The sequence below is a fragment of the Oncorhynchus clarkii genome, chromosome 18 (assembly GCF_045791955.1).
Source record: "Oncorhynchus clarkii lewisi isolate Uvic-CL-2024 chromosome 18, UVic_Ocla_1.0, whole genome shotgun sequence".
NCBI classification, from domain to species: domain Eukaryota; kingdom Metazoa; phylum Chordata; class Actinopteri; order Salmoniformes; family Salmonidae; genus Oncorhynchus; species Oncorhynchus clarkii.
This window is the reverse complement of record NC_092164.1, coordinates 41,029,573-41,043,365: the sequence shown is the minus strand read 5'-3', so window position 1 is coordinate 41,043,365 and position 13,793 is coordinate 41,029,573. Positions and strand designations below refer to the sequence as shown.

Sequence of the window (13,793 nt, the reverse complement as noted above, 5' to 3'; positions counted from 1 at the left end):
CCAGTTCTGACCATTCTGCCTGCCCTGACCCTAAGCCTGCCATTCTGTCCCTGTTTTACATTTTCTTGAATTACCGACCTCTGCCTACCCTGGAACTGCCATTTGCCTGCCCCGTTTGTAATAAACATTTGGAATTCGACCTGTCTGCCTCCTGTGTCTGCATCTGGGTCTTATCCTGAGTCGTGTTAGCCTCCTCATATCAAACATTGTTAAAGACAAGTTTCAAATTAAATCATAATGCAAGATTGAGGTTTACTGTCTTTTTTTACACTTTGCCCAGGATCAATAGGCCTGTACTGTGTACTACTTACATTTCTCTATGTGTGCTAAAGGTGACCATTCTGCAGGTGTCAATATACAGTGCCTTTAGAAAGTATTCATACCCTTTGACTTATTCCATGATTTGTTGTATTACAGCCAGAATTCAATTATTATTTTTATTTTTTATCTACACACAATACTCCATAATGACAAAGTGAAACATGTTTTTAGAAATGTTTGCACATTTATTGAAGATGAAATAATGCCAGTATTTTATGTTTTTGAATAATAAAAGTTCTAAATATGCTTTCTGAGTAGTTCATGACCCCTAGGTTGGCAACAGATAAATTATAAGCGGTTTCCTGCCACGAACTCATCACAAATTCAGATACCTCCTGCGCTTCGACCTGTTATTTCATGCAGTTGTTTTCGAAGTTCGATTTTGTTTTATTTGTTCATAAGTGTTTGTGTCAAAACCTGCTATCAACTAGCCAGCTAGCTAGCTAGGTTGCAATGGAGCCTGCTTCGCCTGGAATAGCTAACAAACGTTTCCAGCACGGTAGAAGCTGTGTTTATTATGCTCTTGTCCAGGACAATATTGACAATCAGGAGTACAGTGCAGCAATTGTTTGCTTGCGGAGGATTACAGGAATAAGGTGGCTATCCTTAGCAAGCAAACTTTCTCATTCTCAACATCTATGGCTGGATGCCACTCGGGCTTCATGCGAATGGCCTGTGCTACCTGGAGCCTGCCTGTCAAGGAAGTCATCTCCAACTGCTTCTCATCCTCCATCTTGTAGCGGAGTAGACGAAGAACAGCAAGAGGATTGTTCCAATCAGCGCTGGTCACAAGTAACGTGGAAACCAAAGGCAGCGGCATGCTGCTAAGTGAACTGGAGTGTCTGCAAGAGGTCCGGAGAAGATTATCATGAGGAATAGCTTCGCTGTCACACCCTGATCTGTTTCACCTGTCTTTGTGCTTGTCTCCACCCCCCTCCAGGTGTTGCCCATCTGCACCATTATCCCCTGTGTATTTATACCTGTGTTATCTGTTTGTCTGTTTCCAGTTCGTCTTGTCTCGTCAAGCCTACCAACGTTTTTCCCGTACTCCTGTTGTTTTCTCTCTAGTCCATTTTCTAGTTTTCCCGGTTTTTGACCATTCTGCCAGCCCTGACCCTGAGCCTGCCATTCTATACATTTCAGACTCTGCTCTGGATTACTGACCTCTGTCTGCCCTTGACCTGTCGTTTGCCTGCCCCCTGTTTTTGTAATAAACTTCTGTTACTTTGAACTGTCTGCATCTGGGTCTTACCCTGAGGACTGATATTCGCAGCCCTCGTGCCTGATCTACCTGCGTTTTTATCGCTGGGACTGCCTGTGTCTGCGACGGCTGAGCTGCCTCCAACTACGCTGACTCCAGCAGCGGCTTTGTCGTCGAGTTCAGCTCCTTTCCATCTCTCTGTATCTGACGGGGCACTGCCTGCTGTGGGAGGTCTGGATCTATCACCAGGAGCTGCGGGCGTATACTATCCTGCTTCTCGTGGGCTCGTGAAAGGTTCCACTAATGTGAGGGGTAGGAATGGGCAGATTTCCCCATCCCCTTCTCCGGCCGTTGTATTGGGCAGTTCAATGGCGAGAAACATCTCAGTAACTGGAATAAAAACGGAGTACAGGTCATCAATAAGATGCGCCAAAACATTTTAAACCTGCAGCAGGAAATTCTGTCGATCATAGTTCATGTGGGATTCAATTACATTATGAATGGGTCTATGCTTTACACCAACAAACGCACCATAATATCTGTCCCTGTGCCCTCCCTAAATCATGGCTTTGAACATTCCAGCAGACATTTAGCCTTCCATAACTGGCTACGTGACTATTGCAACTCTGAGGGTGTAACATTTATTGACAATTTCGATACCTTATGGAAACAAAGCTTGTTTTCCACCCAAATCATTTGGGTTCCTGGATCGTTTCACAGCATTATAAAGCTGCGTTGAGACAATGATTATCAATGACCCCAGCTCAGTTAATCCCTACCATTGTGTCGCTGAGTTGTCATAATGCTTAAGAAAATGTACACTACCGTTCAAAAGTTTGGGGTCACTTAGCAATGTCCTTGTTTTCCATGAAAACATACATGAAATGAGTTGCAAAATGAATAGGAAATATAGTCAAGACATTGAAAAGGTTATAAATAATGATTTTTAATTGAAATAACAATTGTGTCCTTCAAACTTTGCTTTCATCAAAGAATCCTCCATTTGCAGCAATTACAGCCTTTGGCATTCTAGTTGTCAATTTGTTGAGGTAATCTGAAGAGATTTCACCCCATGCTTCCTGAAGCACCTCCCACAATTTGGATTGGCTTTATGGGCACTTCTTACGAACCATACGGTCAAGCTGCTCCCACAACAGAGCAACAGGGTTGAGATCTGGTGACTGTGCTGTCCACTCCCTAAATAGTTAAATAGTCCCTAAATAGTTATTGCATAATTTGGAGCTGTGCTCTGCGCCATTGTCCTGTTGAAGGAGGAATTTGGCTCCAAATAAGCGCCGTCCACAGGGTATGTCATGGCGTTGCAAAATGGGAGTGATAGCCTTCCTTCTTCAAGATCCCTTTAACCCTGTACAAATCTCCCACTTTGCCACCACCAAAGCACACCCAGACTCTCACATTGCCTCTACCATGCTTGACAGATGGCGTCAAGCACTCCTCCAGCATCTTTTAATTTTTTCTGCGTCTCACAAATGTTCTTCTTTGTGATCCGAACACTTCAAACTTAAATGAATCTGTCCATAACTTTTTTTACAATCTTCCTCTGTCCAGTGTCTGTGTTCCATTGCCCATCTTAATCTTTTATTTTTATTGGCCAGTCTGAGATATGTCTTTTTCTTTGCAACTCTGCCTGGAAGGCCAGCAACCCGGAGTTGCCTCTTCACTGTTGACGTTGAGACTGGTGTTTTGCGGGTAATATTTAATGAAGCTGCCAGTTGAGGTCTTGTGAGGTGTCTGTTTCTCAAACTAGACACTCTAATGTACTTGTCCTCTTGCTCAGTTGTGCACCGGGGCCTCCCACTCCTCTTTCTATTCTCGTTAGAGCCAGTTTGCTCTGTTCTGTGAAGGGAGTAGTACACAGTGTTGTACGAGATCTTCAGTTTCTTAGCAATTTCTCGCATGGAATAGCCTTCATTTCTCAGAACTAGAATAGACTGATGAGTTTCAGAAGAAAGTTCTTTGTTTCTGGTCATTTTGAGCCTGTAATCGACACACAAATGCTGATGCTCCAGATACTCAACTAGTCTAAAGAAGGCCAGTTTTATTGCTTCTTTAATCAGAACAACAGTTTTCAGCTGTGTTAATATAATTGCAAAAGGGTTTTCTAATGATCAATTAGACTTTTAAAATGATAAACTTGGATTAGCTAGCACAACGTGCCATTGGAACATAGGAGTGATGGTTGCTGATAATGGGCTATAAAAAAATCTGCCATTTCCAGATACAATAGTAATTTACAACATTAACAATGTCTACACTTTATTTCTGATCAATTTGATGTTATTTTAATGGACAAAAATGTGCTTTTCTTTCAAAAACAAGGACATTTCTAAGTGACCCCAAACTTTTGAATGGTAGAGGCGTTCAGAAGAGGCGTTGGAAGACACAATGTAAGTATCTTGCCTTGGCAGCAGCTAATAAATACAAAATGGGTCTATCTCCATTTATACTGTTGAATCCAAACAAATATAATTTTCTGCATTTTCTGCACTTTTATTATAATTTCCATACTGTGCCACACAATACTGTGCCACAAGAAAATCTAGGGCGAGTTAATTGGTGAACTGTTGGAATCATGGAAATATAATGATTATTCTAATTCTACAGTTGGAATATAGTGGGCTGCACCTTTAATGCATTGTTGTCTGTCATGTTAACGAATTAATAAGTGAGTGAAAAATTATTGTCAGGGTAGGGACCAAAGTGTTGTTCAGTGTTTCCAGGTGATCCTAAATATATGTTACATTACATGTTTTCCTACTTCATGAAGCTAGCCAACATATTCATGCTTTGCCTAGTCCTCTCTGTTAAGATGCCATTGCACAAACATGCTTATCTTGGCCTAGATCAGCACTGGTACCCGGCAGTATTACCTCAAATCAAATCAAATTTTTAACAGACTGTTTGCTCTGACTCACATTTAGCAAGCTAGCTAGCCAGCTAACTAGTGATTAGCATTAGTGGATAACACAAATTATTTTAGCAACCTTACTAAAAAAAGACAAAATAAAAACAGGAGTTTGCAGACAACAAGGTACAACAAGGTACAGTAATTATAGAACGCTTATGGAAAGCAGCACGTCACCAACATTTTTGCATCCATCTGACCATGAATAATAAACGTCAAGAAAGTGCTTGTGACTCCGTGGTCGAGCAACTGCTCTCTCCTTGAGTGACAGGAGGCAGGGCTTGGTGTGGTTAGGAGAGAGATGACTGAACTAGAAAATGGCGTAAACTATCAAATTGGACATTACACGTGTCGGAGTTGCGCGTCACATTTAACAAACCAAACACTGAAATTCAAAGTAAAAACTCAAACCGGTCTGTGCAACAATACCGGTATATAGTAAAATACGGTATACTGCCCAGCCCTAAATGAAGTACAGAAGTATCTCATTTATATAAGTATTTACACAACTGAGTCAATACTAGTGGTTAGAGCGTTGGGCCAGTAACCGAAAGGTTGCTGGATCGAATCCCAGAGCTGACAAGGCAAAAATCTGTCGTTCTGCCCCTGAGCAAGGCAGTTAACCCACTGTTCCCTGGGCGCCGAAGATGTGGATCCTGATTAAAGCAACCCCCCACACCTCTCTGATTCAGAGTCAGTTGAAGGCATTCAGTTGTACAACTGACTAGGTATCGCTCTTTCCCTAAACTTATTGACTGAATACATTTCAGATTTCAACTTTTAATAATAAAATATTATTAAAATGTAATAACAAATGTAATAAAATGAGTACATGGTTGTCATCCACTTATAAGCCTACATGTATAATATGTTGCTGTTACATTTCATGTTAACATGATATACTGTATCTTTAGACCCTAGTAGTGAACCTATTATAACATAACAGTATACACTACAGAGTCTGCTGTTATGTAGCAAACAGTGAGCATTCTGACATTTCCTCATAAAACAGCCGATGTTGCTAATAACATCTCCTATCCAGCAATGCTCACCATACATAGGTCCCTAGTGCCCAAATATTTGTACAAATAAATCAATAAAACATCCTTCTATTTTGACATTATGGGGTATCGTGTGTAGGCCAGTGACAAAACATCTCAATTTAATACATTTTAAATTCCGACTGTAACAAAACAAAACGTGGAAAATATATCATTTATCCTATAGACTTTGCACAATGCTTTTGCACTATGAATATGTCTATATAGTATCAATTGTATATTGTGTATTCATTCATGTACACTGAGTGTACAAAACATGCTCTTTCCGTGACATAGACTGACCAGGTAAAAGCTATGATCCCTTATTGATCTCACCTGTTAAATCCACTTCAATCAGTGTAGATGAAGGAGACAATTGAGACATGGATTGTGTATGTGTGCCATTCAGAGGGTGAATTGGCAAGAGAAAAGATTTAAGTGCCTTTGAACGGGATATGGTAGGTAGTAGGTGCCAGGCGCACCAGTGTGTCAAGAACTGCAACGCTACTGGGCTTTTCACGCTCAACAGTTTCCTGTGTGTATCAAGAATGGTCCAAAGGACATCCAGCAAACTTGACACAACTGTGGGAAGCATTGGAGTCAACATGGGCCAGCATCCCTATGGAACGCTTTCGACATCTTGTAGAGTCCACGGCCTGTTGAATTGAGGCTGTTCTGAGGGCAAAAGGGGGTGCAACTCAAAATGAGGAAGTCCCTCTCTTTTTACTACTGTATGACCCACCTGCAGGCGTCCGTCCAGGGTCCTCTGGATGGTGACACACTTGCTGGGGTGCACACCGTTGGTGGTGATGGCGGTGATGAGCGAGTCCAGCTCGTCCTTCTTCTCCTTGAGCTTCTTCACCAGGCTCTCGATGGCACGCTTGGCGAAACCCTCATTCTCACCACCCTGCCGGTGGCACATGAGGCTGTGCACGATGCTCAGGCAGGCGTCATTGCTGCTGGGGGCGTTTACCGACATGATGCTGCCGAGGGAGGGAGGATGGAGAGGTCAGTGATTGGCATAATGATAACCCTTTACATATGTTAATTACACTTGTCATAAAGGTTCAGGTGCATGTCTTGTCACTTGACATTCAGTTGTTATGCCATGTTAATGACAACATTGTGATACTGTTATGGCATACAATTCAAAATAGTGTCCTACAATAGGACTTCATTACTCCTTCATAACCCATACTGCATTCATGAGAACAGACATGAGTGCACACCATTAGCGCATACAGACACACACACAAAACGTAGGGAAGTTGTGTATCAAGGCTTGTGCTTTTAGTTTTTACGACTTGCGAGTGTGTGTGTTATCATTCTTTACTGGCATTGTTACTCAGCTGATAACCCTCAGTACAATGACCCAACACACCTCCAGGCTTTGTAAGGACTATTTGACCAAGGAGAGTGATGGAGTGTTGTATTAGATGACCTGGCCTCAACAATCACCCGACCTCAACCCAATTGAGATGGTTTGGGATGAGTTGGACCGCAGAGTGAAGGAAAAGCAGCCAACAAGTGATCAGCATATGTGGGAACTCCTTCAAGACTCTTGGAAAAGCATTCCAGGTGAAGCTGGTTGAGAGAATGCCAAGAGTGTGACCGCAGAGTGAAGGAAAAGCAGCCAACAAGTGCTCAGCATATGTGGGAACTCCTTCAAGACTCTTGGAAAAGCATTCCAGGTGAAGCTGGTTGAGAGAATGCCAAGAGTGTGCAATACTGTCATCAAGGCAAAGGGTGGTTTCTTTGAAAAATCTCAAATATAAAATATATTTTGATTTGTTTAACACTTTTTTGGTTACTACATGATTCCATATTATTATACCTTTATTACAACAAGGAACACAGACTGAGACCACGGTCTCTTTTACAGCTGGACCCTGTGTACACATGTTTACATATACAGTTTAGGTACAATGATTAAGAAACTACACAAGACAAACAAAACGATCACAAATAACACAAAAGCAGCAGATTGTTACATTTCCACACAGGTTATTCCCCTAACAGCACAAGAACTTGCAATACAAAAATCCTCCAATAAATGTTTAAAATGGGCAAGGGGGACAAGAGTATCAAGTTTAAGTTTAGTCTGCAGGCTATTCCATAAGCAAGGAGCGTAACAGGAAAAGGCAGCCATACGCAACTCTGTGGAGATCGCATGGGCCTCAAGTGTAATCCATGCTTGAGACCTGGTTTTAGGAATTATAATTTTAATGTTGATGAGTGATGATAAATAAGAAGGTAGTTTATTTAGAAGTGCTTTATAGACAAACACGAGAGCACGTTGTTCTCGTCTCATGGACAGCGAAGTCCAACCTACATTTTTATATAAAACACAGTGGTGAGTTCTGTAGCTAGCACCCGTAATAAACCTAAGTCCGCAATGATAAGTAACATCCAGAGGTTTAAGTGTGAATGCCATAGCATGCATGTAGATAATATCCCCATACTCTATAACAGAAATGAAAGTAGCTTGCACAATTTTTCTTCTATTTGTAGAGGACAAACATGTCCTGTTTCTATAAAGGAAGCCTAGCTTGATATTTAGCCTATTACAAAGTTCATCAATATGCATTTTAAAAGACAGTTTATCATCCAACCATATCATTAAGCATTTATATGCAGAGGCCTGATTAATTCGAGAGCCATCTAAACTCGTAAGTGCAAGTGTATTTCCAACCAACTTTTTGAACCTATTAAAAATCATAAAATGTGTTTTCTTTGCATTTAAAACAAGTTTCAGCTGAATAAAATACCCTTGTAATATCTTAAAAACAGTCACCAATTGTGATAATGCTTGGTCAGCCGCTGGAGCAATAGAGTACATGATAGTGTCATCAGCATATAGATTAATTTTACACTTTATCTCGTCACCGATATTGTTTATGTAGAGAGTGAACAGTAATGGACCAAGTATAGAACCTTGTGGGACCCCTTTAATGTAATTTCATAGTTTTGATGTCTTCACTATTATTCTACAATGTAGAAAATAGTAAATAATAAAGTAACACCCTTGAATAAGTAGATGTGTCTAAACTTTGGACAGGTACTGTACATGCTAACAATTATAATCTCCCAGAATGAGCTTGATCCAACTTGGCAACCCTGGTCTAGCCGGGAGGCATCTACCTGTGAGGGGAATGTACCTGGTACTTTAAAGTAGCCTGCCCTTAACCATTCTACAGTTTCATTTGAAAAGGGGGAAAACATGTTTATGTGCTACTAGTGCAATGTGAATTTGATTAAATGAAGCCCCCCATACTCATTAATCAACATAACTTCCCTACCATGCCTGAGTTCAGGAGGCACAAAAAAAAGAAAGGAGAAAACAGGAAGGTACTATCTAAAAAGGTAATGTCTAAAAAGAAATGCTTGATCTTATGTAAGCTCATTTCTGAACTGTTAGGCCAATAAAGACAACATGTCACTATCAGGAACTCCGTAGCAAAACTGCAGCCTTGCTCTGTTTGTCTGTTAATACGCGCCAGAGGTAATCTAATTCTGCCATGAGAGCTATCATAACCTGTTGCATCTACGTGGCTAATCTGACTGGAAGTGACTCTGTTCTCCCTCTCCTCTCATTATCTTAATATCTGTCCGTTTGGAAACATGCTCGCACAACAACATGGCTTCAAGCTGTGTGTGTGTGTGTGTGTGTGTGTGTGTGCGTGCGTGCGTGCGTGTGTCCTCTCATGAAGAAAATTCATTGACACAGCTTCTTCAACATAGAACATCCATAAAAAGACAAACTCAGTCACTATAACGTGCCTCACATTACAAAAATGCCTGTCCTATTCATATCAAGTGATGCATGTCTTCGTTATTCAGGATATACTGTATAGGCCAGGCCTACTGAGTTGGTGTTGTAGTTAAAAGCTTATCGAGAGCAGTATTGCACTGCTTTGATAGTCGTTTTTTTGAAAGATGTCATAGAGAATGGTGTATGTCACCATCAAAAAACCTGGTGTGTCTGTCCTCTTACACTGAACAAAACTGAGAAGTGTCTAGGGGCAGGGGTTAAGGGGGTTACACTGGACTAGGTTAGTGTTACTCTGAGGTCATTGCTCCAATAGAGATTGAGGGTGATATTATGAGTGGATTTGAGGGCTCTGTGGAATGGGGAAAGTCTCAGTTAAAGAGAAAGCTACGATGGTTTACAGTAGGTCTAAGGCAGTGGTCACTAACCTTTTCTGAGTCAAGATCACTTTCCTAGTTACCCCTTTTTCTCCCCAATATCATGGTACTCAATTGGTAGTTACAGTCTTGTCTCATCACTGCAAGGACATCCCTGCCGGCCAACCCCTCCGCTAACCCAGACAACGCTGGGCCAATTGTGCGCCGCCCCATGGGTCTCCCGGGCGCGGCCGGCTGCAACAGAGCCTGCACTCGAACCCAGAATCTCTAGTGGCACAGCTAATACTGTGATGCAGTGCCTTAGACCACTGCTTCACTCGGAAGGCCCTGTCAAGATCCCTTTCTGAGTCAAAATGCCAGCCGAGGCCTCCCGGGTGGCGCAGTGGTTAAGGGCGCTGTACTGCAGCGCCAGCTGTGCCATCAGAGACCCTGGGTTCGCGCCCAGGCTCTGTCGTAACCGGCCGTGACCGGGAGGTCCGTTGAGCGACGCACAATTGGCCTAGCGTCGTCCGGGTTAGGGAGGGCTTGGTTGGTAGGGATGTCCTTGTCTCATCGCACACCAGTGACTCCTGTGGCGGGCCGGGCGCAGTGCGCGCCAACTGAGGTTGCCAGGTGCACAGTGTTTCCTCCGACACATTGGTGCGGCTGGCTTCCGGGTTGGATGCGCGCGGTGTTAAGAAGCAGTGCGGCTAGGTTGGGTTGTGTATCGGAGGACGCATGACTTTCAACCTTCGTCTCTCCCGAGCCCGTACGGGAGTTGTAGCGATGAGACAAGATAGTAGCTACTACAACAATTGGACACTACGAAATTGGGGAGAAAAAGGGGTAAAATTCACAACAACAAAAAAATGCCCGCCGAGAACTCCCGCTCAGATTTTTTTTAAATGACTTAAAAAACGTAAACCTATACAACAGTAACCCATTGAAAACAGTACTGTAGCAATGAGGTTTGTGCAGTAGGCTATAGGCCCAATACATTACCACCGCATATTGGCTTTGCTTGAATTGCCTTGCCAATGCATTGTTGTTCTGACCATTGTTTTTAAATATATTTCAAAATTTGAGGTAGGTTATATGATCACACCGGTAATAGGTCAGTTGTTGTATTCTGAGTGAGCATACATTTAAGTATGTTTCTTCATCTGATGGTCAGTCTCAGTGGAGGGAGAGAGCAGGTGACTGAGGGTCTGCCTATCAACATCCCTCCGCTCTCCCTTTCCTCCCCTGACACTGACCAAAACGTTCTGACCTTAGTTCCTTTGTTTTGTCTTTGTTTAAATGGTCAGGGCGTGAGTTGAGGTGGGCAGTCTATGTTTGATTTCTGTGTTCGGCCTAGTATGGTTCTCAATCAGAGGCAGGTGTCATTAGTTGTCTCTGATTGAGAATCATACTTAGGTAGCCTGGGTTTCACTTTTGGTTTGTGGGTGTTTGTTTCCGTGTGAGTGTTTGGGCCACACGGTACTGTTTCGGTTTTATAAATTCACCTCATCGTTTATTGTTTTGATTCAGTGTTCAGTGCTTTCTTTTATTAAAATCATCATGAACACTTACCACGCTGCGCTTTGGTCCGATCCTTACTCCTCCTCAGACGAAGAGGAGGAAATCCGTTACACTGATGGCGAAACTCGAGTCGCACCACATTATTTCTGCCTCATGCACAAATGCAGTTTGTTATTCCTATGAGCAGAGAAAGTGAAATGTTTCTCAATATTAAAAAATAGAATAATAATAATAATGCAAGCATATCGATACACTTTCCTACTCAATCATTTCGTCTGCAGTGCTGGTTGTAGCGCAAGTGGAAGTGGGAAGAACAGGCATTTTATGGCTTATAAAAGTGTTGAATAAAAAGTGTTGACAGTGCTGACTAAGAACTTAAAGCGAACTCACTCATAAACATTTTTTTTTCTTTGCTGTATTCGTTGGCGTCTCTCTTTTGTCATGGTTTTAAAAGTGTTGAAATCTCACAGTATACATTTTGCTGTAGCTTTCTTTTGAGTCTGCTACGTTACGGCAGACACTGTAATCTGAGTGCACTTGATTTGCTCTCCGGGCCCGCAGGGAAAGCAGAGTTTGTACCTTCAGACTGGTTCAAAATGGGAACATTTCGCCTACCTAGTGCACCTACCGCCAACAGCATGAGAGGAATAAAAAAAAATAGGAACTCAAGCATTAATAATTTTTCAGGGGGGGGGAATGTTTGGCGATCGACTACGAATGCCTTGGAGATCGACCAGTTTGGTTAGTAACCACTGGTCTAAGGACTGTTGATCGACCTGTCGTAAGACCGACTACAAACCAAGCTTAAGAAAGGCTCTAAATCATAAAGCAAAATTAAAGTATTCAGAAGTGAATCCATGCAACAGGTGACCAACAATAAGGGCAGTCTGAGAAAAGAATGATAGCCTGGCATAGAGATGTCATTCTGTGGGTATATGATAGATTTGTACTAAACTAGGGTCTACCCCACAATGAATAGGTATAAAACTAGAAAATTATCAAGTGAGCAATTAATGAAGGAAGGACTACAATTCTGTTCTGACACTATTCCTCTAGGCCAAAAGTACCCTCTTATGGCTGCCCCATTTTGAAGGTAAAATATTATTAAAATGTAATAACAATGAGCACAAGGTTGTCATCCACTTATAAGCCTACATGTATAATGTGTTGCTGTTACATTTCATGTTAACATGATATACTGTATCTTTAGACCATAGTAGTGAACCTATTATAACATAACAGTTATAACAGCGCCCAAATATGCTTTGCCAATTTAAGATGTACTGTTTTATGGCAGTGTCTGGTACACTTGCACTTGACTATAAACTCATCTCATAGAATGGAAAGGATCCTTACATGGAAAAAATAGACTACAACCAAAACACAGCATTGCTGTTGTAACCTTCTTGGCCGACCCTTACAATGCATTATTCTAACTCAATCTGACCAATTTTCAAGCCATTCATTCACTTTACTAGGATCTTCCGCGGAGACGTAAACACTGCCACACCATATTTGGTCATTACGCGTCACCAAATCTAGGCTACCGTCTAACGTCTAAACATTTTAAGAAATCCTGGTAGGGATGATAAAACGCTTTCGGCATTGTATCAATCTAATCATACGAAAGCCGGCGCTACAATACAACTCATTACAGTAGCATATTTGAATAGAACATCAGAAGTTGATAAGATAGAGGGCAAAATGTAATATCAACTACCTTTCCGAAAAAAGAATCGCCAATGCAGACTAACGTTAGACAGTCATGCAGCCAGTGAAATCACTGCAGGACCAAATCATTCGAAATAAAAGCACCTTATCTTAAGCATATCATAAAAACCAAGACACACAGACACACTCCCCAGACACATGCCTGGTTGATACAACTAACGTTAGGGAGTAATCAAGCTATTTTGCTTGTCAGGACCGGGTACAGAAATCTCCTCAACATCCATATCTTATTTAGTATGATTGGAGAATGAAGAGCTCCCGTGACGAGAAAAAGCCGCATACTTTGATAAATTAACTATACTTACACATCAGCCGGAGTATTGAAGGATAAGAAGTGAAATAGTGGTGAATGTGGTGCACTGAGGTAGCTAGTAATCCGACTTTCCTTCCTCCCCTAAGGGGCTATCTGCTTCTATCCCTGTCGATATGACTATCAGCCTCGCTGTCTCCGCTCGTGCATCCTGCTAGCGCCCAGAAACCTCGCGCTCCGTACAATAACAAAAGAAGGAAGATATTGTGCGCGTGAGTGTCTCGCTGAGCACCAGCCAATGGGGCCTCCGGTCTCAAAGGGACGGCGGCTCTCAGCCAATAGTGACGAGGCTTTCACGGTGAAAGATTGACATATCAACGCGACTGTTTTTTTAAAGTGGCGCCGCGGAGATTACCACGCCCCTCTGCCCTTCCACACTGCTAATGACTAGTGATGTGTGTTGTAGGCTATTATCATTATTTTGTACATTTATTTAACTAGGCAAGTCAGTTAAGAACAAATTCTTATTTCAGTGGGTTAACTGCCTTGTTCAGGGACAGAACGACACATTTTTACATTGTCAGCTCAGGATTCGATCTTGCAACCTTTCAGTTACTGGCCCAATGCTCTAACAACTAGGCCACCTGTCGTCGTTGAAGACCTTACAGTGAAATGCTT

General features: G+C 42.1%; 1 protein-coding gene across 1 annotated transcript in view; it reads right to left on the bottom strand.

The window, feature by feature from the left end:
- Positions 1-13,316, bottom strand: part of LOC139373517 (mothers against decapentaplegic homolog 4-like) — a 32,599-nt gene extending 19,283 nt beyond the window's left edge. Inside the window, exons 1-3 of the mRNA XM_071114113.1 lie at positions 13,171-13,316; positions 11,186-11,311; positions 6,231-6,471 (exon numbers count right to left, since the gene is read on the bottom strand). Of these exons, the coding sequence (XP_070970214.1) occupies positions 6,231-6,467 (237 nt within the window). The 5' untranslated portion in view covers positions 6,468-6,471; positions 11,186-11,311; positions 13,171-13,316. The remainder of the gene's footprint in view (positions 1-6,230; positions 6,472-11,185; positions 11,312-13,170) is intronic.
- Between the last annotated feature and the right edge of the window lie 477 nt (positions 13,317-13,793).